The sequence below is a fragment of the Monomorium pharaonis genome, chromosome 9, assembly GCF_013373865.1.
Source record: "Monomorium pharaonis isolate MP-MQ-018 chromosome 9, ASM1337386v2, whole genome shotgun sequence".
Classification (NCBI taxonomy): domain Eukaryota; kingdom Metazoa; phylum Arthropoda; class Insecta; order Hymenoptera; family Formicidae; genus Monomorium; species Monomorium pharaonis.
In genome coordinates, this window is record NC_050475.1 from 3,129,805 (window position 1) to 3,152,626 (window position 22,822).

Sequence of the window (22,822 nt, forward strand, 5' to 3'; positions counted from 1 at the left end):
CTCTTGTTCGCCGTCGAATGCCGACGAATCCGTAGAGCGTTCAGCAGTTTTGGCAAAACCGATTATAAAGGAAACGTGACTCTACACGCGAAGCCAGCAAATAAAGTTCGCACCAAAGGTGAGAGCGTGTGTTGCGATAAATAAAAGAGATGCTATAATAGGGGTTGGTAGTATAAGGTAAGTATATATATTATACTAAATGCAAAAAGTTACAATACATTTGATGTTCGTTTTTTTCACTTTTTTTTCCCTCCGTTTTAACACATTATCCTCTCCTCTCTCTTTTATCGCAGTAACGTCATTTTCAATTGGTTGTACACACAAACTGGCCTGGCAGACCGAAATAATAATGTATACTACAAAAATTCATAACTTATCAACCGCCGTTCTTTAATCGTTATTACATAGTTATTTGTAGCTTTTCCTTCGTATCCTCTCTCTTTCCTTCGTTCGTTATTATATTTATCTTTATTATTATTATTAATATTAATAGTTACTCTTAAAAATGAAAACATTCACACTAAAAATTTGCAGAGCTCTCTTTTAAGTTATGTAAAGCGATGATCTCGCGTAACTGCGGCTTTGAACACGTTGTACTTGAACACACGGATATGCACATGGATAAGGACGTAGTGAAGTCAAAACGGCGTGTGTGAGCGTATGTTGTGTAGAATAATTTTATATTAAGTGGCACGCGAAAATCGGAAGTTATAATCTGCGATTTCAAATATTAAACTACATCGCTCAGCTTAAAATACTTTTCTCTCTCTTTATCTCACTACGCCTGCACGAGATGCGCTGATAAAGAAGTATCGAATGCGTAATCGGCTTTAAGTTGGGATAAAAATGATGGAGACGGGTCTACCGTTTAATGTACAAGAGGATCTAGAATGACAATTCTCTCTTAGCCATACAAATATCCATTTAAATATGCTCTACATATGTATACAAAGTTGAAGTAGCTGGCACTTCAATATCTCGAAGTCTTTCTTTCTAGTGTCACATTGATCTCGTACGTACCGTGAAAAGGGAAACATATTTACCAGCGGAGTATTTATTTAAATCACGTTTAAACCGACGTATATAGTTTTTTAATGTGTTTAAAGGTGCAAGTCACTTTTGTAAAATTTTTGCCTTAACTGAGCATGAACTTTACCTAATATCACCATTCAAGTTTAATCCTTTCTTTAACACTTTGACTGCCGTACTACAGATACGTGCATGATACTTTTATTTCCTTGGGAATTATGGCACTTGTACGTGATAATAACTATCTTATTTTAATTCGTAATTTGTCGTTCGTAACGTGACTGAAACGAGAGGTAAGATTCTTAATTGCATCCAGATGCCATGATATCCAAGAAATTGTGGGTGAAGTTTCAGTCGAAGTGTTAAATGAATTTGTAACGAATAGCGCGATCGCAACGTGTTCCACTTGGTATGTGTTTTACATGGTTTCGAGAGGAAAAACGATATAAACAGTTATCTGTTAATTGTTTCAAAATTTAATAAATTCAAAATATTCTTGATAGTGGCTGTTAATCTCAAAAAATATTAATTTTCAGAATAAAATTAGACTAATAAAATAAAAATGACATGGAAGTGACCATCTCTCGATTTCACAATCCTCTCTTTCATAATCACATAAGACACACAATATTCTATTTTCTGCCGCAAGGAAGAGAGAAGTGATAAAGTTAAGTGCTCCATCCTGTATATTTCTGATTCAGATTTAATTAATTTTTCTTTTTTTTTTTTTAACAATATTAAAGTGAGCCAATTACGTGATAACTATCGACAAAAATCCGGAAATACGTTTTCGCGCGTTACTAAACTAACTTACAAAGGATAAGGACTCGAAATTGATCGAATCTTCATTACCTCCTACGTAGCGTTTTTGTTAATACCTATAACGGAAATATTGATATAGGCTTAAGATTGAGACGTTATGTATCCAACGAGAACGCACGTTTGAGATGTCTCATCGGTTTTCGTCCTTTCTTTTTGCTATTTTTTTGCAAAAAAAAGCAAATCGCAGCCACGCGAAACCTATCCCTTTATCCGCGTCTGTGTCAGAGCGGCCGCGGTTATCATCGCCGCCATTGTCATTATCATTGTTATTGTCAGTCAGTCTGTCATAGTCTTTGTCATTGTCGTCACGTCGTCACTGTTGTCCCGAGTTATAAGACATTAACATCACGTATAATACTACATGAATATTAATTACTAGACTGCATGCTAAAAAAATGTAACGTTAAACGATGCGGCGCACCAAATAGGAGGCGCGGTCGCCGTGTCTCAGACGCGGGCGTCGCGACGAATTTTCTTTTTTTTTTCTTTTTCTTTTCGATTACAGACTACTGCGGATGTGGAGTCGCGCTCGTGCGTGATCTACGTTAACAATCTCCACGATGATCTTGATCACAACGACGAGAAATACAAACTAATACAAACTTTCTCTCCCTCTCTCTCTCTCTTTCTCACATGCTCTCTTGTTCTCACTCTTTCTCTTTCTCTCTCTCACTACTTATTACAAAATCAAATTTTTAATGTCCTTTTTTCTTCCAAGACATAAAAAAAGGAAATTAGAAATTTGCTTGGCGTTACTTTCTGTGTCATGCGGGATTTCCGACCGATCGTTTTCAAAATTCCGATAGTTTCATAAAGGAATGAGGCTGATAGGCCAGAAGAAATGCATCGTTCAATCTCTAATAATCGCAGGATCCTTCTTGCTTGTGAGCGTTGTTACTGACTAGAACTTTCGTTTTGCTTCATACTCTAAGCAAACTGCGATGTACGAATGTACTGCATCAAGAAACGCGAACAGATAATATTGTCCGGAGAAATTGGTGCGTCGTGTTTTGAAAAAGATGTTACTTTTATAGTAGTTAACATAACGCGGAAATGTTCCACATTATCGTTCGGACGCATTTCCGCAATTGTGCCGATTGCGACTTTCATTTGATGCTAAAAATGATTAGCGCCAGATATTCGAGCGTCAGTCGCTGAATTACTGGATGTATAGCGCAAATATTCTGCGATTACCAGAAAACGTTATTGACTCTTGTGAAAACGCTATCACACGAGCAATAATTTAACGATTGAACGATACAACAGCAGACCATGCGCGTGCGCGATCCTCACTATAACTTTACCTAAACGAAAATAATAATAAGTATGTGAGGGGAAAGGGAGAGGTAGATGCTAGAATAGAAAGTCTATAAGAGAGGACAGAGCAGCGTAGAAAGATGTTAGGAGAATGTGTAATTGTTCCTAGAAGAAAAGGGATAGGGAAGGAAGGTGAGACCATGAATAAGGTAGGCACGAACAAAAAGTTCCGAACTGCAACGAGACGAAGCCAGGATTATATGCTTATATGCGGATGGAGCGAGGAAAAAACGGCGAGACCAGTTGCTGCAGTCTAGAAGCATTGTCCTGTCTACGATCAATACCGGTCAATGATGATCGGTGACATAAATAAAGGAGAAGGTCGTAGAAGAAAAGAAACTGTCGCCTTTCCTTTTATTCGTTTTTTTCTTCTGTCGCGTGCAACCGGGACAGTCTTGGGATCCTGTAGTCGTTTCGTCGAGATTCGTTCCGTGCGATTGCTACCAATGCCGATTCTTCACCTTAGGGCAACGGGACGTTTCATCAGCGGTTGACGAGTCGACTCGAAAGCGTACGAAATTTACGCATGTCACAGCGACGCTTCATCGTCCTTTCGCTTGGTCGCCTCTCGCTTGGTAACATGGTGTGTGTGTGTGTGTGTGTGTGTGTGTGTGTGTGCGTGTGTGTATGTGTGTGCGTGCGCGCGCGTGTGTGTGTGCGTATGTGTGTGTGCGTGCGTGCGCGTACGCGCAGGTGTATGTACGTGCACCGGAATTCGCTCCGCTGCCTTTTCGTCCTGCGATTTGGCAAGCTGGAGGAAACGCGCGGAGTAACGAATGCTGCGCACTGTTCTGAAACCGCCTCACAAAGAGTTCCGACACAATTCCCGATTTCAGATCACGTTCCGTCGCCTTTCCTTTTGCACTAAAATTTTCCACACTCCAACCGTTCTCCTATAAGCTCTTCTTGGATTTGTCTCACGGCTGCACGTGTATGTATGTGTCTATGACTGCATTTGTGAGTACTTCGCAAAATCCCTACGGGATTGCCCGATTGTCGATGTACGAAGGACGAATTCGAACCAATGATCATCGTTTGCCTGGCCGATGATTTTTAGATATTCACACCACTGAGCTCAAAGTCTCGCGCGAGGAGTGATCCTTGTCCGAGATTTTGATTGGCACGCCATCCATGTTCGAGCTCATGTTTCGTACGATTTTCTTTTTTTTGAGCTACGTCAGCTGATATCGATTGTTGCTGTTGCTTGACGAACGTTGTTGCAAGCGACGTTTAAGCATATGAGGTTGGCGTCGGTAATGAGGTCGCGCGACATACGAAATAGTCCTAAAATTCCGCTTCTCGAAATGAAGATGGCAGATGCGTGATGGTACCGGTGATTTTATTCAATACAGACGAAATCAGAAGGGGCTCTTGTGACTGTTGCGTAATGTGGCCGATATTAGCGACGGTTCGGATAACCGGGATTACTCGGATTGCCGGGCTGTCGCATGCCGCCCCTACCGCCGTCACCACCCCGTGAAAAACCTCCACGGCCACCTCGTGCACCATGTTGTCCACCTCTCATTACGCCTCCAGGTCCACCTGATATTAGATCAATAATAAATTAATAAATGAAAAATTTTACCACCAAAACCAATCAACAAATTGTAGTGATTCGGAAATTACCCGGTCCACGTTGCTGCTGCTGTTGTCCCATGGAGCGCATACCGCCATCGCCAGAGTTCAATCTGCCACCACTACCATCCAACAGCCTAGGTCGTACCTTCTTTTCCTCCACATTCAATTTTTGTCCACTCTCATCAGGATAATAGATGGGCTGAAGCAAAATTATAATGAAAGCAACAAGTTCTATCGTTATGAAACGCGAAGATATAGATGTCTAAGAGATGAACTTACCAGAGAGTTTAACACCTTAGTTACAACCTGTTGATCCTCGAACGTGATAAATCCATAATTAGGTACTCGCGCGGTATTGTTTCCGCCTTGCGGTCCTTTGCATCTGTCGTTCGATTTACTGTGCACACGTAATTCAGCCACTCTACCGTAACGCTCGAACACTTGGCGCAAATCATTCTCAGAAGCGTTGTGTGGTAAGTTGCCCAAGAAAAGTTGATGAGCGTCACTGTATTGTCCTGGTCTCGTACCACGGCGTTCTCCATCTAAGATATATTACCATATGTAACACAATATTTAAAATATGGAATCTTATAATATTTAAAAAAATTTCTTTTAATAAAAAGAAATAAAAAATTAAATAATAAAATTAGATAATAATCAATATAATTAAGATTGATAAAATTATGTATCTTAAAAAAGTTTATTTTTACATTATTTTAGATATTGAGGTTTATATATTTTACATTAACTGTCTTCTAAATTCATTGAGTACATTCAGTAGCATAACCATTCACTAAGAGGGTAAGTAGCAATTTAATGTAATTAGTTGGATCTAGAAGTAAGAACAAATTACATTAGATGCTATTTACCGTTCAGTAAATAATTATGTTATTGGATACACCCCTAATTGTTATTCTATTTATCTTGTCTCCTCTATACTAGTTTTTAGTATAAAGAATTTCTTAGTGCTTCTTACCTCTTTGAACCAATCCACCTCTTGGAATGCGTTGCTGTTGAGGATGTTGTTGTTGCTGCGGCGGTTGATTTCCGCCCACACGATGCGTCTGTTGCTGAACTGTAGACACATTATTGGAAACTGACATAGACGTCGGACCGTTATTTGAAGGGTGTAATGGCGATCTGTCGTCCAAACGTAGATTCGTCATAGGTGGCTGTAAAGAAAAAAATATTTAACCAGTTCTTCATTATTATTCAAATAATAAGAAACAAAACTTACAGGAGACATGGATAACTTGGGAGCTTGTGGGCTAGTAGCACCTGTAGCGGAGACTGGGAAAGAAGATTTTACCAAATTAGCATATGTCTTAGGTCCACTGTTGTTTACAGTAGCGCTCGACACTTGATGTTCGGGTTCGGTCTCTTGTGCGGATACAGTAAATGCTTCTGTCTCGGGCTGTTCGGGCCTTTCTTCTGGCTGAGCCTGCGGCTCATTCTCGCTCTGTTGTTGCGGTTGCTCTCCATTACTTAGCTCTGCCTCCTGTACGAACTGAGACTGAGCAGCTGGCTCGGCTATGTACGGATGTTGCTGCGCTGGAGGCGGTGGCGGCGGTTGCTGTTGTTGTTGCTGCTGCTGCTGTTGCTGTGGAGCTTGCTGATTGATCACCTCCTCATGCACCGTTCCATTTAACACCTGCTGTATTACCGGATGAACCTGACCAATAAAAAGACATTATTATTACAAACAGAATTATACGATCAGACAATAAACACACTTAATTTCTACTAATTTAAGTTCAAACTACACAGAAAAATAAAAGACTGTATATTATGTACAGAACAAATTTAACAATTCTAAATACTCAATTTTGTAATTACAATAATAATCATTTTTTATAATAACTTTATACTAACATGTGGTTGGGGTGGTGCGGCGTAATACATCGGCTGTTGTTGCTGCAGCGGAGGTTGTTGAGTTGGAATGAGAGGCGGTTGAGCTTGTTGCTCGGCAGCTTGAGCAGGAGCCGGCAATTGTTGAGGCTGAGTTTGATGTTCATCTTCCTCAGGTTCAGATCGACCGATTTCCTCTACTTCTCTCTCGCCGCTCTCACCACTATCCCCAGCACTTACGTCAGCCTCGTCCTCATCCGGGAATATTAAGTCTTGATAACGGAAAATATCATTGTGCACGTAGTAAGTTTTGGGTGCTTGCACAGCTAGTACAAAGGTTTGAGTGAAGCGACGCATCGGTTGCCCGGCGTTAGATAGTTCTCCAGACACCTACGTAATAAGAGCTAAATATGTAACTGCATAATAATAATCATATGCTTGTTAAGACATTACATAAGTAAAATCACAAATATTATCAGAGGATAATTTGTGCTCAAATTTTGCACGGCTATTCAAATAACAGAAATGTAATGACAAAAACAATTCATGAAATTTTTATATTTTTAATAATGCTTTGAGACATGTGATATATATCTTTAAAGATAATATATCCAATATTACAATAAATATTTGAAGTTTTGTGATTATATTCTGTTAGGAAATAAAATACAATTATAACCATCATTTATATTATTTATAATCTTTATAATTAATATAATTTACCTGAACAACAACTCCATTTTCAAGAGTAAGCTGAGAATCAACTTGGCTTATTTTGGCATGGCAATCGCGAAAATTCAGTTGCTGAATCTTCTGATGTATTTGTTTTTGACCGATTGCTGGGGTACACTCTCGATTAGAATCCAATCCGCCGTGTACGAAGGAAGAATGCTGATTGTAGAACCTAATAGTAAAAAATAGTAAGTTATCACATTGTGTTTAAAATATAATTCCTTAACGGGAAATAACACATGGCTCTGTGTTAAAGTAGTTGACTTGTAACCATTAGATCCCAGGTTCGATTTCCAATTCTGACTTTTACTCCAGATATATGTGTCCAAGTATAAGTGTCTTTATGAGAAATTAAAATACAAACCCGTCAACATCCATGACTAGTGCGATGCGTTTTACACAATCAACAAATCCCAATTCATAATATTTGTATTATGAAGAAAAACATTAGAGGAGATGTGCAATAGATGACAATGGCTACTTATTAAACTATTATTATTCTTTAAATAAAATTTGAGCTTTCTCCTTGTTTCTTTAAGCCGATAGGTAATAACATTTTAAAAAAATCAGATAACTCACCTGTGGAGATGAGCCGGAGCCTGGTTCAGCAACGTGTAGTATTGCCGAACAAACTCCCGACCAACACTTTGGGGCGAGGGAGATGCCTCCATGACCATTTTTTATTGTATAACTTCTAGAATATTTTTTTCGCTGGAAACAGCAAACTAAACGTTCAAATGTAAAATCTTAAAATTATTAAGGCAGATATCTGAAACAAAGAAAAATACCTTTATTAGTGAAACCATCATGATACAATAATCATGATAGTATTAAAAAAAGGGTGGATCAAAAAGAAAATTAATTAATTTTCTCGTTAAATAATTTTTTATTAATTAGATTTGCAAAGACAATGATACAATTTATAATATTTAAATATATTAAATCTTCTTATGTGTGTATCAATACAATACTCGATAGAGTAATTCAGAATGTGTGTATCAGAGAGAAAGTGTATAGAATTTAATTAATTTTATTATAATAAATTATAATTTATGAAAACTCGAATAAAATATAACATTTAAATAATATCTCTCGAGACACAGTGAGCTTATAATAAATAGCGCTAAGTAGAGACTACTTTTTGTTATATATAAACACTTTAAGAAATAAAAAAATTCATAAAATTTTATAATTAATCGCGAAAGTAAAATAAGTTTGCGACATAAAAGTTATAGAATAACGTTAACACGCAAGAAACCAGGTGCTAGCTTTATAATCACGAGGCATTTTGATCGCAGACATTTTGAGAACATTTAAACACACGCATACGCACACGTTCGTTACATAGATGTGTTCGGTGTACTATGCATACATATTTAATAACTCGTTGATATTTTGAGATTCCATTTCTAAATTTCAAATTACCGGCTGATTTATTCAGCGGATGCATTACTGCGTGTGTCGCCGCGGCGAGTCATTTTAAGAAAAGGAAAAAAAATATATATAGCGCTCTTTTCCACGCGAGGACCGTAGAGCCTGCCGTAGGTGGTACAAACGAACCACGCGGTCGGTTTCCCTCGCGCGGAAAATCCATGGAAACGGAGTCCTTGGGCTACCGGGATCGCCGGGGCAACCTCGCTCGGGGGATTAACCCGAGCTCTCCGAAACCCAGATCTACGTTTTACGCAGCGCGCAAATAATAATCGGAGCGATACGGAATGCGACAAACACAAAGGGACTGGCGACGCGCGTAGCTCGGCGAAGCGCATGGCAAAATTTTCGCATGCCACCACCTCTCTTCCTCCGCTCTTCCCCCTTTCCCCCCCGTCCACGGGGGTCTCTTTCTTTGTCTCTCTTCCTCCGTGCGGATTCCCCAAGCGCACTTGGGGGATACTCGGTGCTATCCCGAGCAAACACGTGTCTCCCGAGCCCGAGTGGAGAATCCGCGTCTTCGCGCGGAGGAAGCCCGTTTTTCCGTGGAGCAGGACGAAACAAAAAAGGGCTGTGGAGAGGACGGTGTGAGGAAGCGCGAGGGAGAGCACGCCGACGGGAGCGCGGATGCGAGCTGGGAGAGGGAGAAAGAGAGAGAGAAAGAGAGATAGAGAGAGAGCGCGCGGTCGCGCCCGGTCGCTCGCGCAAGCATGGCGATGTTTCCCGATGCCTCGCACGGGAGGACGCGGTGGCGTCGAGGGACGGGCGGCGGAACGCGGTGACGAGACCGCGGGATCCCTCGACGGGACGTCGGAGTCACGTATACCCTTCTGGCGTGATTCCCCTCGTGCTCGAGGGGACGATCGTGCTATCGTCGCCGATCACCTTGACGTATAAATACGAGCCGATGCCTCGCGGCGACGGCGACGGCGACGGCGACGACGACGGCGACAGCAACAGCGACGATAGCAACAATAGAGCGTGGGGGGGCTGCCTTACCTGTTTCAGGCGCTCTCGCGTGCGGCACGGGGACGCAGCTCTCGACGAGGGGGGGCACCTCGTCACGACCGGCAGCGGCTGCTTAACGTCGCGCGGGAAGCCGACGGTGTCGCGAACGGGTTTGCGAGGGTCGGTCGATGCCTCGAGCGGTCGTGCGAACGCCACAGACACAGAGCCCGCAGTTCGTGGTAATAATTATAAAAACAGTTCGCGGTCTCTCGGTACGTATTCGTCGGTATACGCGGCTTAACTTGTACTGTGTGGTAGTGGTATCGGCGGCACTGTGTGTCAGCAAATGCGCGCAGAGCAGCGCCAGAGGAACTGGCGACGCACGGAGGCGTCGTTCGGACACAGATGGGCGGCGAGTCGGTCCGACGAGGACCGGAAGTACCGGAGCGCTCCCCTGGTGTCGGTAGCGGGAAGCCGCGAACCCTCGTCGACGCACCAATTGGAACGCGAGGCGCAATCCTGCCGGGCACGCGCATTTACGTGTTCGGCCAATCGCGTGTGATCGCCTCCGACGGTCCAGGCGAATGAAAACGCGACTTTTTGGATAAAAGTGAAAGCCAGAAAAAGAGCAACTTAATTTGCACCTGTGCCTTGGTTCCTTATGAATTTAAAATTTAAATATATAAATAAATATATAAATATATATAAATTATCAGGCGCTCAGCAGACGGAGCAGATCAGTGAGCGCTCAGGGATTCTCTATTATGATTGGTTTCTGCTTCTAAATCCAATGAAGAACTAAAGGCAAGAACCAATCATATTAGAGAATTTTATTAAAGAGTCTTACAATTGCAAAATTGTCCATAATGACAGGAGATCGCTCCGAGATCTCGGACACGGAAAGAGATGACCAATCGCATTAGGGCTCCGGCAGCCAGCACATCGCAAAATCGCGAATTAGTAAAACGCGATTGGTTAATGATCGCGGGTGAGAGAGAGTACAAAAGTGTGATGGACAAAACGACATGGAAACGAGTCTGTGCAAAAGTCTGTGCTGCGGCCTCTCGCAGAGAATCAACGGTTTCCTCTTATGTACATACACATTTATCGTATACACATGCGTCCTCGATCCATGGCGTGCAAATTTTCTCCCTCCCGAGAGAGTGCTCTCCCTCTCCCCTTTCTCCGCCCCTCCTCACGGTTGCGTCGCGTGAAGTTGCTCCGGGACAAGTGGAGCAAAGGCAGCGAGCGGCCGGAGCGGCGTAAAGCGTGAACCCGAGGCGGAGTCGCCGATCACGGGACGCTGAATCGGAGATCATGTAGCTGCGCGTAGCTCGCAGCGAGTCCGTAGGGCAGGACGCTTTCTTCCGTGATTCTCTGAGCGTGGGGAAGCGGCTCTAACAACGTTGTCGCAAGCGAGTCCGTTCGCGTTCCATGACTTCCCCACTCGTTCACACGTGAGTAAAACGCATCTGGAGTACTCTTCGTCTCGCGACGCGACGCGATTCGACTCGCGTTCGCATGAGACGTGGTCGCTCGAACTGACCGTCTCGCTGCGAGGGTTCACGTCAAAATCATAAGAATCCACGACAAGGACGTACGTGGAGCCGGACGGACGGGAAGGCCCGCGTTGTTCCCCGTCCGTCTGTTCAACGGAACGGCACGGTAGGACATGGTAACGTGGTTTTTAGGTTAACAGAAGATGACAGTATTAGAAACGGAAGACGCAGATAAACGCTCGGTTCCTCCCAGAAAGAAGTTCTGCCTGTCCCTGTCAGGTCGCGGACGTGCAATTCCCATCGTCGTCCCGCAGCCCCCTCCTACATCCACGAGAGGGGGCCTTCTGGATAGAACAGATTTTTCACTTAGTACGTATACACTTCCTTCATTTACTTGTACATGATGCCTTATATTGGCTATACTAATGACTGACAAGTAATTTTGATGAAGCGCACATCTTTGATTGTACAATAATTTTGCAAAGGTACAAGCAAAATGTTGAATGGCTATCGAAATCAGCTGAGCAATCACCAGGATGGAAGTTATGATACATCTGGTACTGGTACAGAAGGGTTGAAGATAGCCACTTTATGCAATTTGGGAAACACCTGCTTCCTCAATAGTGTATTATATACTTTAAGATTTGCGCCTTCCTTTCTACACAATTTACATCATCTAGCCACTGATTTGTCTAATCTAAATGACAAGCAGCTTCAGATGAAAGTAAGTAAATAACTAGATAAATGAAAGATAGAGATAAAAGAAAAAAATAGTTTCTTTTATGTATATATTGAGGCACAATGGACTTGGTCTGAATGCCAGAGGTAGGGCCTTGTTTGAGGATCACTACCCGATCTATTACTATGTATTACTATGTTACATATTCAAGTAGTTTAAATCATTATTTTATTTGCAGGCCAAATCTTCCTCATTAGGCAGAACCGGTGTATCACTGACATCCAGCAGTAGTCGTAGCTGGAGCAGTAAAGATCTATTAGCATTAGCTGGTCCAACCACAGAAGCCAGTAAGCCGCGTATTCAAATAGCCACTGAGAGATTGCATGAGCTTTTTATGGCACTGCGAGCATCAGAGATGAAAGAAAACAGCGAGCCATATCAACCAGATGCCTTTTTACAAGCTCTTAGGTATGTATACTGTTGTCGCAAGATTTCTCATTCACGTTGTTCTCACATTGATCTCATTGTAGAGAAGTGAATCCGATATTTGAGGGTAATCAGCAGCAGGATGCTCATGAACTTTTGGTCTGCTTGCTCGACAACATAAGAGAGACCTTCCAACTGTTAGTCAGACACAGAGAGAGTCAATTTGGTCAGAGCAACGGCGGCTTTCCTGGAGAATTCACTACAACTCACTCGGGGTCAGACGTGCAATCAGAGAGCAGCTCCACCTCTGGGAAGAGGAGCATTCGTAAGTCCCGAAAGAAAAAGAAGATTGCGAGCAGAGGGAGCTCGGTGTCTCTCGCGCAGCCAAGCAGCAACGGCGTCGTGGGATCCACGAAACCATACGAAAATGGTCACGCGGAGTTCACCGAGATTAATGGTGAGACAGGAATGCGCAAACCGGAGAGCAATAAGTGTTTTATCTCGGAGGACTTTGAAGGTGTCAGCCTATTGCGTACAACGTGCCTCGAGTGCGAACACGTGACAGAACGGAAGGAGACGTTCTGCGATATATGCGTTCCCATTGATATCGATCGTACGAATGAGGAAGGTGCGCGTTTAATCAGAATTCTTTTCTGCTAAATTAAACAGAGAAAAAGGATATATTGTTACACATTTAAATCACGAGACTTTATATTTTCAAGTTTTGTCTAAAATTTTAATTATTAGTTTTAGCTCTTTTTACATACCATAAATAATTTGATGTTCCTAGTAACAAGACTTTTCTTTGCAGATGATGATAGCTTTACAGATGAATTGGTGGATAGCAGTGAGGTATACAAACGCGCTGTAGTAACTAGTGAACTGCTTTGGGGTAGGGACAAGTACTGGTGTGCACGGTGCTTACGCTATAATGAAGCTCGCAGAGCCGTATGTTTTCCTTCTTTACCCAGACTCCTTATCTTGCAGTTGAAGAGGTTTTCTACTGCCGCTGGGTAAGTCTTGTGTGCGATCTTTTAAAGCGATTAAAAAAGCAACATATTATATAATCGATATCAGAGAAATATAGCTCAAAATTGAGCAAAAGATATTGGCATACTTTGTAAATTTACGTCAAGCATAAACGTAACAATGTAGTAAAATTATAGTTCCACAAATTTATTAATTTTTTTAAAGAGTTTGTCGCATATTTTGCTTATGAATGTTCATTCATTCATGTTACGTCAATGAAAAACCTATTGCAATATTCTGCATCGCGGTTAAACTTTTAAACTTAAATTTTCAGTTCGATGGAAAAAATCAATAATCATATGCCAACGCCATTTACCTTGCAATGTTTCTGCGAGGAGTGCAGTAACGACGAGGCCCATGGGACGACAGCTGGCGGTAGTACGGAAACGCGACACGTGTACAAATTATACTCTGTCATAATGCATCAAGGTGCAACAATGACCGCCGGGCATTACGTCGCCTACACGCGTTTACCTGACGAATCCGCGTACGCGGAGTATTCCCAATGCGATCGCGACAATAAGCGGCAGAATTCGAGCCAGACAGGCGCCGCGAGCGCGAGCTCATCGTCGTCGTCGTCTTCGTCATCCTCTGACAAAACGTCGGGTATACTCAAGTACTTTAGGAGCAAGCCTAGCGCTAGCGAAAACAAGGAGCAGCCGGTGAATAGGGTCGGCTGTCGGAGCATGGACTGTTGCGGTATCAGACGAAATAAACAGGGCGCCACTTGGCTGGAATGCGACGACGAGGCGGTACACGTGATCCCGCTACGAGAACTCGAAGACAAACTGGCGCCCAACGCGCGGAATTCCGCTACCCCCTATCTCCTGTTCTACGTGAGGTCGACGACGTAAGCCGCCGTTTTTCGTCTCTTTCCCTCCGCGCGTTGGAAGTTTAATATCAAAATGTCTTTGTTTGAAATTCCAAGCGAGACAGCAGCGAGCACACGATGACAAAAACGGGCCTCTCGTTCTTCCTGTATTGCCTCTTTCTTTTTCTTCCTACTCTTCTCAATTCCTTCGTATTCCTTAACGATTGCGCTGTGATGTATCGCACATTCCAGATCACCACTAGCGGATTCTGACGTCGATAATGGAAGAGGGGGGGAGGTGGTTAATAAAATTTTTCCTTGAATTGTACATCAGACAGTTTGAACACAGTGAATTTTATGCATAAGAATTTGATTCGCAGGCACCCGCGTTAATCGGCCTGCTGCATTATTTTACTTAAATTTTTTTAACAGATTCAGTAAGATTAATTTTTTTTAATTTGGAAGGGGGGAGGGTTAATCTCAAACCCCCTCCCTAGAATCCGCTAGTGCAGATCACTACTCGAGTTCTTCTTCCTGTGTAAATGCTGCATTGGGTTTTAGAGACGTTATGAGCGTCTGTTATTTTCGTAGAGAATAAAATTGTCTACCGCCAATCATGTTGTATCTGTTAAAGCTCCGTCGATCGGACGGTGTACGACTACGAGTCGACATTTGTAAACGAAGTATCGTCGAGCGACGTAACGAATCACACCGGACGAGCGTCGCGACTCTGCGCGTAGCCTTAGCCTTAGTTGGGACGTGGAACGTTTTATTATTGAGTTATCTGTAAAATAATAAAAAAAAATTATGTATTCTTGACACACGCCTGTCTACCAATCTGCTATATGTGCTTTGTGCCGTATCACGAGATGGAGGCACCTGACCCGATCCCTAGGAAATCCCATACGCGACTTTATACGCGACTGGACGTCATTGGCGGCGTAGCTTGAATATTTTAGAACGTCGTTTATTACAAACGTCTATTGTGCTCACGAGCACTCTCTGATATTAATCGATTACACGCTGGAAAGTGGCAAGATTCAATTTCCAGCTGTTGGCGTAAATAAAAGCCTCTTCGCGCTCTGGCGTTTAATCAATCTCGAATTACAATACAGCAAAGTCCGTACCAAGGAGGCTGCCGATGCGCGATCGATGAAAGGAAATTTTTCTCGTCGTCGTCGTCACTGTCCCGGATTCGGTAGAATTATGTCTGTCCCCGCCGAATATACGCCGCATATCAGCTCAGCATGTCGCGTGTACACACGCTGAATTTGTATAGTGTCAGCTCAATCATACGTGGCTACATCCATATATCGATCATTTCCATAAGGGGTCAGTAGTGGAGTAACGTTCTACCTGTCAGTCGGACGAAGAGTAGTTCCTACTACTTCGAGACGTGATACATTCAGTAGTTCGTACCTCTTAGGTGGAGCACGTTCCTACACGGCTATGTTCCCGTCGACATTTCTCCTCGAGTAAGGCAAAAGGCAAGTGGATAGAATAACAGAACGATATTTAGACTAAACGGCTTTATATTTGAAGAATCTTATTAGTCAAATGACGACTGGTACAAACTAATTTGCTATTTAAATAGTTTCATTTCCAACGTAGCTTTCGCTAATTGTATGACCCAATAATATTCGGAGATAAATTCTTCTTTTTAAACTTTTTTTAAATCTAACGAAGCATTATAATTTATATTTTTTATAACAAGTGTTACATTAATTTGTCAATTTCGTATATATTTTGATCTGTTATTTTATCGCGTATTTTTTTTTTAAGCAACACTATTATTAATAAATCTTTCACGAAGAATCTAACTTTATTGCGTTTTAATAATGATACTCAAATTTTGCGTTCCAAACATTTACACATTTTTCATTTAGAATTTCTTAATAAGTTTTTTCTTTTTTGCATTTTCCGAGTATACAACGTGTTCCGAGACACACTCCTTAATTAATAACCGTCCAATTCATTATTATGGTGAGTAAAGTGAAACCGAAGGAAATAATTGTACATGAGGCATACCACACACACACACGCATACAATTTTCACAGTCAAAAATTGCGAATTAAATTGTGCTAATTTAAAAATCTGACAAAGACGCGAGATGCGCAGATCACCGCTCTCTCGGCATTGTGGCCCTTTAATCCTCCGCGACGAGGCATCTTAATAGAAATGTCAAGCTTTCTTTTACGCCGCGTGTCACATGCATACATTCGCATTATGTTTCGCCAAACAGGCGTATGTACATAATCGATATACACAACAACCGCCGCGGAGGCACCGATAAACGGATGCCGCAGCGTGACATATCTGCGCAATTCAGCGTTTTCGCCCCCGTCACGTGTCATCGAAAATACCTCGTCGTTTCCGTTTCCGAGGAACCGTTCGTCAACGGTATCGAAAATGAATCGACCCAAATACGTCGAGCGCGTACCAACGCCGTCGCGTTTCAACGTCTCTTTCTCTTCGCCCGCGCGTGTGTTTAAAGCGCGGGATCCGCAGTAGGTCACTTATCACCACGTATAATCGCCTGCGAGTCAGTGCATCTGCAACGCAGTGCACTGTCTCGTGAATGGTATACTTATGCGAGGGTGAACGATAGGCATGGGAAAGAGGAAATGTCGCGCGCGTTTTACTTGACCGTAAAATCGATGGCGCGTTTTGTATACGAGAGTTCGTCGAGTTAACGAGTCGAAAAGGAATGAGTCCTCTCGATGAAAAATAGATAAAGCAAAGCATTCGCCGAAGTCGCGGAGCGACTGCGCGCAATTTCTTTCAAGTTATGTGTAAATAAATAAAATTGCGCGCGTACCACTTTTATCTGTTATTCACTGTAGTTAGAGGAAAGAAATTCCGATGTCTTTTATTTGTAAAAATAAACAACCGCACAGACGCTTTAATTGTTAATTAAATCGTTTATTTTTGTTTATTATCCAATTTTTTTTTTTTTTAAGTAAAGTTATTTTATAAGCTTCCTATTCTTTCAATTATTTTTATTGACCGTTATGCTTATTGCAGGGAAATTTAAATCAAATTAATTTTCATTATGAAGCACCAACAAGTAACCGTAGACATGACGAGCATGATATTTACCGCTTGCTCCTATTTGGCACTCGCCGGAGCGGTCTGGATATTTTTGCGGCTCATCCAAGCTTGCTTTTGGCTGCCGAAGCATTTGAAAAGACAAAACGACGTTCAAAGAATGTTACAGGAGAAGGTAAAACTCGACTATCTTTCAGTAATTTCGATTACTTATTTTTTTCATTGATATGCAAATTAAGACTTGTAAACGTTAGTTAGCATTAGCAAAGATTTACCTATTCTCTCGTCTTTTGAAAGATTAATATTATTAACAGTTCTTAATATTTCGTAAGATAATTGTTAATTGTTATAAATGGTTCTTCAGGTGGAAAGTTACGAGAAATACGTGCTAGAATGCGAAGAGAAGGAGAGGGCGGAAATGTTGGATCAGATCGACGATGAGAAAAAGAATCTCGAGATGTCGGAGAAGTGGAAGGAACGAAGGGAATGTCTCGACATGCTCAAGCGGGAGCTGGAAAGAGTTCGCGAGGGTAAGGACATGTCCGATTGGGACGCCTTGCTGGAGGAGGAACTGAAGAAGCACGAGGAGGAGTTCAAGACTATGGCGGAGGAAGAGGAGAACATGAAGAACGACGTCAATAAAGAAGAGAAAAGCGACAGTGAGAAGGTGGTGAAGAAAAGCGAGCTCAATACCGAAGAGCTCGAACCGAAGAAGAAGAAGTAAATGATTATTTGTATAATAATTAAAAGTGCCTTACGAGACTTTACGATAATTGTAAGGAAGCAATTGCGTAGAAACGAATTTCTCCCCCCGAGCATATAAATTTTCGAAATATTCTGTTAATAACTTAATAACCGCGGCGCGATAATTAAATAATCAAAAGATTTATTAATTTTTGATAATTATAAATGATAAGTAATTTATATAAAAATATTGTACGAAAAGGTATGCAATCAATACAAAAAGTATCTCTTGTGTAATAATATTAGGTGTAAGTACATACATGTAAATGTATCGTTCCTAAAGCGGAAATTACGCTATTATATATAAATATAATATTAATTAAGAACAGTGAGACAACATTAAATAATTCGCTTCGAAAGTAAAAGTAAAGTTCCGACGTATGTACACACAAATCATCCGTTTCGCCATTGTCGCCTTTATACCGCGATCGATATGCAGAACAAATCGTATACGTCTACCTCGGCGGACTCGTGCCTGCTTTTAATATTGTACATTGCACGTTTATCGATATTCTCTCTATATTGTGCGCATTAATAACATAGAGCACATCAATTTACTTAATCGTCATGACGCTCCTTTAAAGCTCAATCGTAAATAATGCAACCGGCATCATATTTAATCACACACATATTTCATAGCAATGAACGAGCTGGATTAAGGGTATTAACGGCGTTACATTTACCTCTGCGTTCAAACGTGTGGATATTTTACATTAGATGTTAGAACGTTTTAGATAGATCTAGATGACACGTTTTCGAACCATTAACTATATATACAGAGGAATTATATATGCAATACGCGACGGTTTGCGTTCAATTTGACTGTGTTTTTATATTATAATGTTATATATCTGAAACATACATACGCATGTACATCACATACACGCAACGACCTTTATTGTAGAATCAATAAAATATGATAGGTAATTAGGATTTTTATTCCATCGTCTCTCTTGTATTAATTTACAAATGACTTGTTTCGGCAACAATCTGACGATAACTTGTCGCAATCCAAACGACATAAAATGTTCATAAAATATTAATAAAAAGGATAAAAAATATTTTAAATATATAATATATGCATGCACAAATATCTTGTACATAATTTTCATATGAGAAATACTTCTCAATGCTTCTAAAATATATTTTATATATTGTAGTAAAATTATTTTTGCATTGTTTCAAAATCTTTATAAAAAAATTGATAAAATCTTTACTACATATCTTTTAAAAATAAATTTCAGAATAAGTATTTTGTGCTGTCTAGGAATGATTTGCAATAATTGGATTTCGACCATTTGAATGTAGACAATTATTTCGATTACAGCATCTCAGTGAGTGCAGCTGCGTATAATTAATCTTACGATTATTTTTGACTTCGACAGGCAGGTGCACGCATCACCTTTTACCTATCGCGTGACGAAAGTCAAGGTTATCGGGAAATTTAAAAAGGAGCATCGTTCGCTGGTGCGGCTCTAATTAGAACGACAATTATTTTCTTCGGAGAGAAAAATTTAAGACATATTCTGCTATTTTATATAGCGCGTCTCAAATTTAAAAGTTTTTGAGAGTCTTTATTGTTTACAAAAAATTTCGGAAACTTTATTTAAAGTATTTTATGCAAAATAGGATATAATTAAAGCAATTGGAGAGACACTTAATTTTCGAAAATTATCAACATTCAAAACAACATTTGATTCGCGAAAGAATCGTCGTCTCTAAAATTAAGATGGAGCATTACGCGCCATCTTGCGTAAACGGCGACTGTCGATGTGTGTATGTATGTACAGCGTATCCCGTTGTGTGCGTGCAAGATCGCTTCTCTCCCGTCGAGATTATCTGTTGCCGCATGAACGAGCATCAATATAGACAGGTATTGATTATTCCGTGCAAAATATTATACAGCCGTTCTCGAAACGCCTGCCGATAGTCCTGCGTCATTAATAATAATCGAACTTTCGCGTCTGACATTACACCGAGGAATATCCAAGAAAAGATATGAAATAACCAATAAAACAGATGTTTAAAAACAATCGTTTCACGTTCATATGGAAACAGATATCTCGTAAGTTATTCACTTTACATACGAGTTCCTTAACAAAATTAATGCTTGGTCTACAATGTCAGCAGGAGTAATGGAGTAAGGAGTAAGAGTATCAATTAACTAATTAAAAACCGGGAGTAAACGAAATGGGCAAATCTCATTTAATATTTCTTAATTCTTAATCCTACTCCATTTACTCTCGCTGACATTGTAGACCGAGCATTAGAGAAAGGTCAATCTAAACCAATCTCTACGCTTAACATCATTTCTATTATTCCTTTTATTTATTTCTCTTTTGCTCCCTTTTTTTTGTTCCAGGCGAGAGCGAATTCGCGCGCCGCAGTTACCGACACGGCGAGCTCGCGGGCCAGCGAGTAGTTGACACGCGTTCGCCGCTAGATGGCGGCGGCGGTATCGAAACGGGGCGTCGCGCGCGACCGCCGTAGCCGCCGCGGCGTCCGCTAGATGGCGAGTCGGTTGCCTGCGCCGGCGGTCGACGTACGCGGGCAATCGGTGAATTCGGTGGTGCGGGATCGCGGGACGTGGGCGCCGCGCAACCCGCTTCTACGGGGTGCGACGAGCGTCCTCGCGTCACGGTGCGTCCGTCGTTCGTGTTGCGCGGCGCGAATCAACAGAGACAACGAGGGAGAGAGAGAGAGAGAGAAAGAGTGAGTGGACATCGAGGGTTCTGTTCCGGCCGTCGTTGTCGATAATCCGCGCAGCGTCGTTCCCGCGGCGATGCCGACCGGCGCACGGCGCGTCGTCGCGTATTCGTGAGGTGTGCACATTCGGTGGTAGGGGGGGGCTCGTCCTATGTACAGACTCGTCGCGAGTCCGGAGGGCACCGGCGACGACGACGACGAGGACGACAACAACAACAACGACAACGGCGGCGACGGGTGCCATGCCGCGGCGCGTCTCACCACGGACGGACCGAATGACAAGGTGGACGACGATGACGACAGCGATGACTCCGCGTCGTCCTATCAGCTAGGACACGCCGCTACTGTCAAGTAAGTGCCGAAGAATAATGATCCTTGTGCTTTCCTAGTCTATTGTGCTCCTCCCGTTACCGTCTCGTGTTACCGCGCGCGCGTTTCCCCCGAATTAAACTCGTTAATGGCGACTCGCCTTCCGTCAGGTCCTTTAATGCAAGCAAGTGCTTGCGGAAGGGCGCGCGCGTTTCTCTCCTATTCCCTGTCGCTCTAATTCTATTTTGATTCGAGCCTCGAGGGTTATTAATAACGCGAGTTTCACGCGCGCGCGCGAGCGCGCGCGTGGTGATTTACATCTCGCCTTTGAATCGCCTTGCGATTTAAATGCGTTTAGCCCGAGCTGGTGTATTCTTCGTTCCGCATTTCCGTGTATATATTTGGAGGAGAACGGCACGCGAGAGAAAAAGATCCAGATTCGCGCCGGCGCGTACGGCTCGCGCGTGCACAGTTGCAACTTCCTCCACCCTCTCGCCCTCCCCTCCATCCCCCTTTTGTATGTATCTGTAATAATTTATAATTATTCGACATGTAATATTTTTTTATAGTCTTATGAGGATGCTAAACTGCACGTCGAATTTGATCGAGGTCGATAATGCAGACTACGTAGAGTCATTCGTTTATCCTTGTTTATAAAAATATTTGATTCAAAATATAAATTATGTAGCTTATATACGTACAAATAAAAGGTATCCCTTTAGAATAGATTGAAGAATAAGACTACATTCGTCAAATTACGATTAAAAGCCGTAAAAAAAAGTTTTGTATGATCAAATTTTCAAAGATCTGTAGTGAAAGCGTTTAGATAAATAAAATTCGATCACACAAATAACTTTTTTTTATGGCTTCTAATCGTAATTTGTCAAATACAGTCTTATTCCTCAATTTATTCTGAGGTATGCCATTCATTTGTACGTAAGCTACATAATTTGTATTTTAAATTAAATATTTTTTATCAACAAGAATAAACGAACGACTCTACGTTATCGATCAAGTTTGCCGGGCAGTTTAGCATCCTCTTAACAAATAGGAGGGATTCTACTTTCCAAAGAAACTGCGAGAAATATCTTCGTCTATTTTTTTCTTCCATTGAAAAAAAAGTTTGATAATTAGGCCTAGATGATAGTTGCTCAGCTTTGAAGAAACAATTCCAATTTAAAGTTACTAAATATATCTGATTACATTATAATCAAACTTTTTAATTGGAGTGATTTTACGAAAGCTTAATTATTATTACCACCGTTCTTTCTTTTAGCGTACGTACGCAAATACGTAACAAAGAGTAAAATTACCGATTTAATTTGAACCAAGATTTGAACTATTATTCGCGGTGCCGTTTGCGTGCCCCAGGAAACTCGTACGAGCACCGGCAATAATCGGTCTCGCTTGAAGGATGCACTGAAAATTTCGTCGGGTGGACGGGGAACATCGGGAGGATAATGAAAGAGGGTTTCGATGAACAATAACGAAGTCGATCTTTCGCACACGATGGATCGCGAGCGCGCCGCGACTGCACGTATACGTAAACAATATGCGATCGATGCAGCCTTGCGTGCCTCCTGACGATCTTGACGCAGAATCTCAACTTGTAATGGAAACGATTTAACAAAACTGTCGTGAGAGAAGGTCAAGGATTCCACGGCGTGACCGCGTTTCTCTTTCGGCAAAAGGATGAGACTTGTCTCGTCGGCGCGCTTTCGATTCTCACGACCGGCACGGGGAATATTATCCTTTTTCGCGAAAAACCGGCGAAAGCTAATTTCGCGAGGTCGTGTTTCAATCGAAGATCAAGGTTTGAAGATCGCTCGCTCAGAGAGTTTCAGATTTCGGAGTAAAATCGAGAT

At 41.8% G+C, this 22,822-nt stretch overlaps 4 protein-coding genes across 8 annotated transcripts in view; 3 read left to right on the plus strand and 1 right to left on the minus strand.

The window, feature by feature from the left end:
* Positions 1 to 164: 164 nt before the first annotated feature.
* LOC105836373 (ras GTPase-activating protein-binding protein 2) lies at positions 165 to 10,089 on the minus strand. 2 transcript variants are annotated; one of them, XM_036291621.1, is made up of 9 exons: positions 9,757 to 10,089; positions 7,906 to 8,095; positions 7,318 to 7,498; positions 6,619 to 6,984; positions 6,056 to 6,418; positions 5,723 to 5,918; positions 5,026 to 5,288; positions 4,795 to 4,945; positions 165 to 4,710 (listed from the first exon to the last, which is right to left on the minus strand). In XM_036291621.1, the coding sequence occupies exons 2-9, from the start codon at positions 8,001 to 8,003 to the stop codon at positions 4,568 to 4,570; spliced, it is 1,761 nt and encodes a 586-aa protein (XP_036147514.1). In that variant the 5' UTR covers positions 8,004 to 8,095; positions 9,757 to 10,089; the 3' UTR covers positions 165 to 4,567. The 2 variants fall into 2 exon arrangements, with proteins under 2 accessions (XP_036147514.1, XP_012535812.1); XM_012680358.3 differs by having other exon boundaries at positions 5,984 to 6,418; positions 9,757 to 10,087.
* Positions 10,090 to 10,863: 774 nt separating this feature from the next.
* Positions 10,864 to 14,968, plus strand: LOC105836375 (ubiquitin carboxyl-terminal hydrolase 1). Its single transcript, XM_012680360.3, has 7 exons — positions 10,864 to 11,162; positions 11,397 to 11,573; positions 11,690 to 11,928; positions 12,122 to 12,351; positions 12,414 to 12,937; positions 13,121 to 13,322; positions 13,613 to 14,968. The coding sequence occupies exons 2-7, from the start codon at positions 11,408 to 11,410 to the stop codon at positions 14,190 to 14,192; spliced, it is 1,941 nt and encodes a 646-aa protein (XP_012535814.2). The 5' UTR covers positions 10,864 to 11,162; positions 11,397 to 11,407; the 3' UTR covers positions 14,193 to 14,968.
* Positions 14,969 to 15,117: 149 nt separating this feature from the next.
* On the plus strand, positions 15,118 to 18,881 carry LOC105836377 (trichohyalin). 4 transcript variants are annotated; one of them, XM_012680363.3, is made up of 3 exons: positions 15,118 to 16,132; positions 17,175 to 17,373; positions 17,563 to 18,881. In XM_012680363.3, the coding sequence occupies exons 2-3, from the start codon at positions 17,203 to 17,205 to the stop codon at positions 17,920 to 17,922; spliced, it is 531 nt and encodes a 176-aa protein (XP_012535817.1). In that variant the 5' UTR covers positions 15,118 to 16,132; positions 17,175 to 17,202; the 3' UTR covers positions 17,923 to 18,881. The 4 variants fall into 4 exon arrangements, with proteins under 4 accessions (XP_012535817.1, XP_012535818.1, XP_012535816.1 ...); XM_012680364.3 differs by having other exon boundaries at positions 17,209 to 17,373; XM_012680362.3 differs by having other exon boundaries at positions 15,118 to 15,636.
* Positions 18,882 to 20,424: 1,543 nt separating this feature from the next.
* LOC105835868 overlaps positions 20,425 to 22,822 on the plus strand; it is a 71,309-nt gene continuing 68,911 nt past the window's right edge. Inside the window, exon 1 of the mRNA XM_028193424.2 lies at positions 20,425 to 20,999. Coding sequence (XP_028049225.2) covers positions 20,800 to 20,999 — 200 coding nt within the window. The 5' untranslated portion in view covers positions 20,425 to 20,799. The remainder of the gene's footprint in view (positions 21,000 to 22,822) is intronic.

Bases quoted from the DNA above. Each gene is read 5' to 3' on its own strand.
- LOC105836377 (XM_012680363.3), top strand. From the start codon at position 17,203: ATGAAGCACCAACAAGTAACCGTAGACATGACGAGCATGATATTTACC. The intron at 17,374-17,562 runs GTAAAACTCGAC...ATGGTTCTTCAG, and splicing joins AAAGAATGTTACAGGAGAAG to GTGGAAAGTTACGAGAAATA.
- LOC105836375 (XM_012680360.3), top strand. From the start codon at position 11,408: ATGACAGTATTAGAAACGGAAGACGCAGATAAACGCTCGGTTCCTCCC. The intron at 12,352-12,413 runs GTATGTATACTG...ATCTCATTGTAG, and splicing joins GCCTTTTTACAAGCTCTTAG to AGAAGTGAATCCGATATTTG. The intron at 13,323-13,612 runs GTAAGTCTTGTG...TTAAATTTTCAG, and splicing joins AGGTTTTCTACTGCCGCTGG to TTCGATGGAAAAAATCAATA.
- LOC105836373 (XM_012680358.3), bottom strand. From the start codon at position 8,003: ATGGTCATGGAGGCATCTCCCTCGCCCCAAAGTGTTGGTCGGGAGTTT. The intron at 6,985-7,317 runs GTAAATTATATT...CTTATTACGTAG, and splicing joins AAAATGGAGTTGTTGTTCAG to GTGTCTGGAGAACTATCTAA. The intron at 5,289-5,722 runs GTAAGAAGCACT...AATATATCTTAG, and splicing joins AGGTGGATTGGTTCAAAGAG to ATGGAGAACGCCGTGGTACG.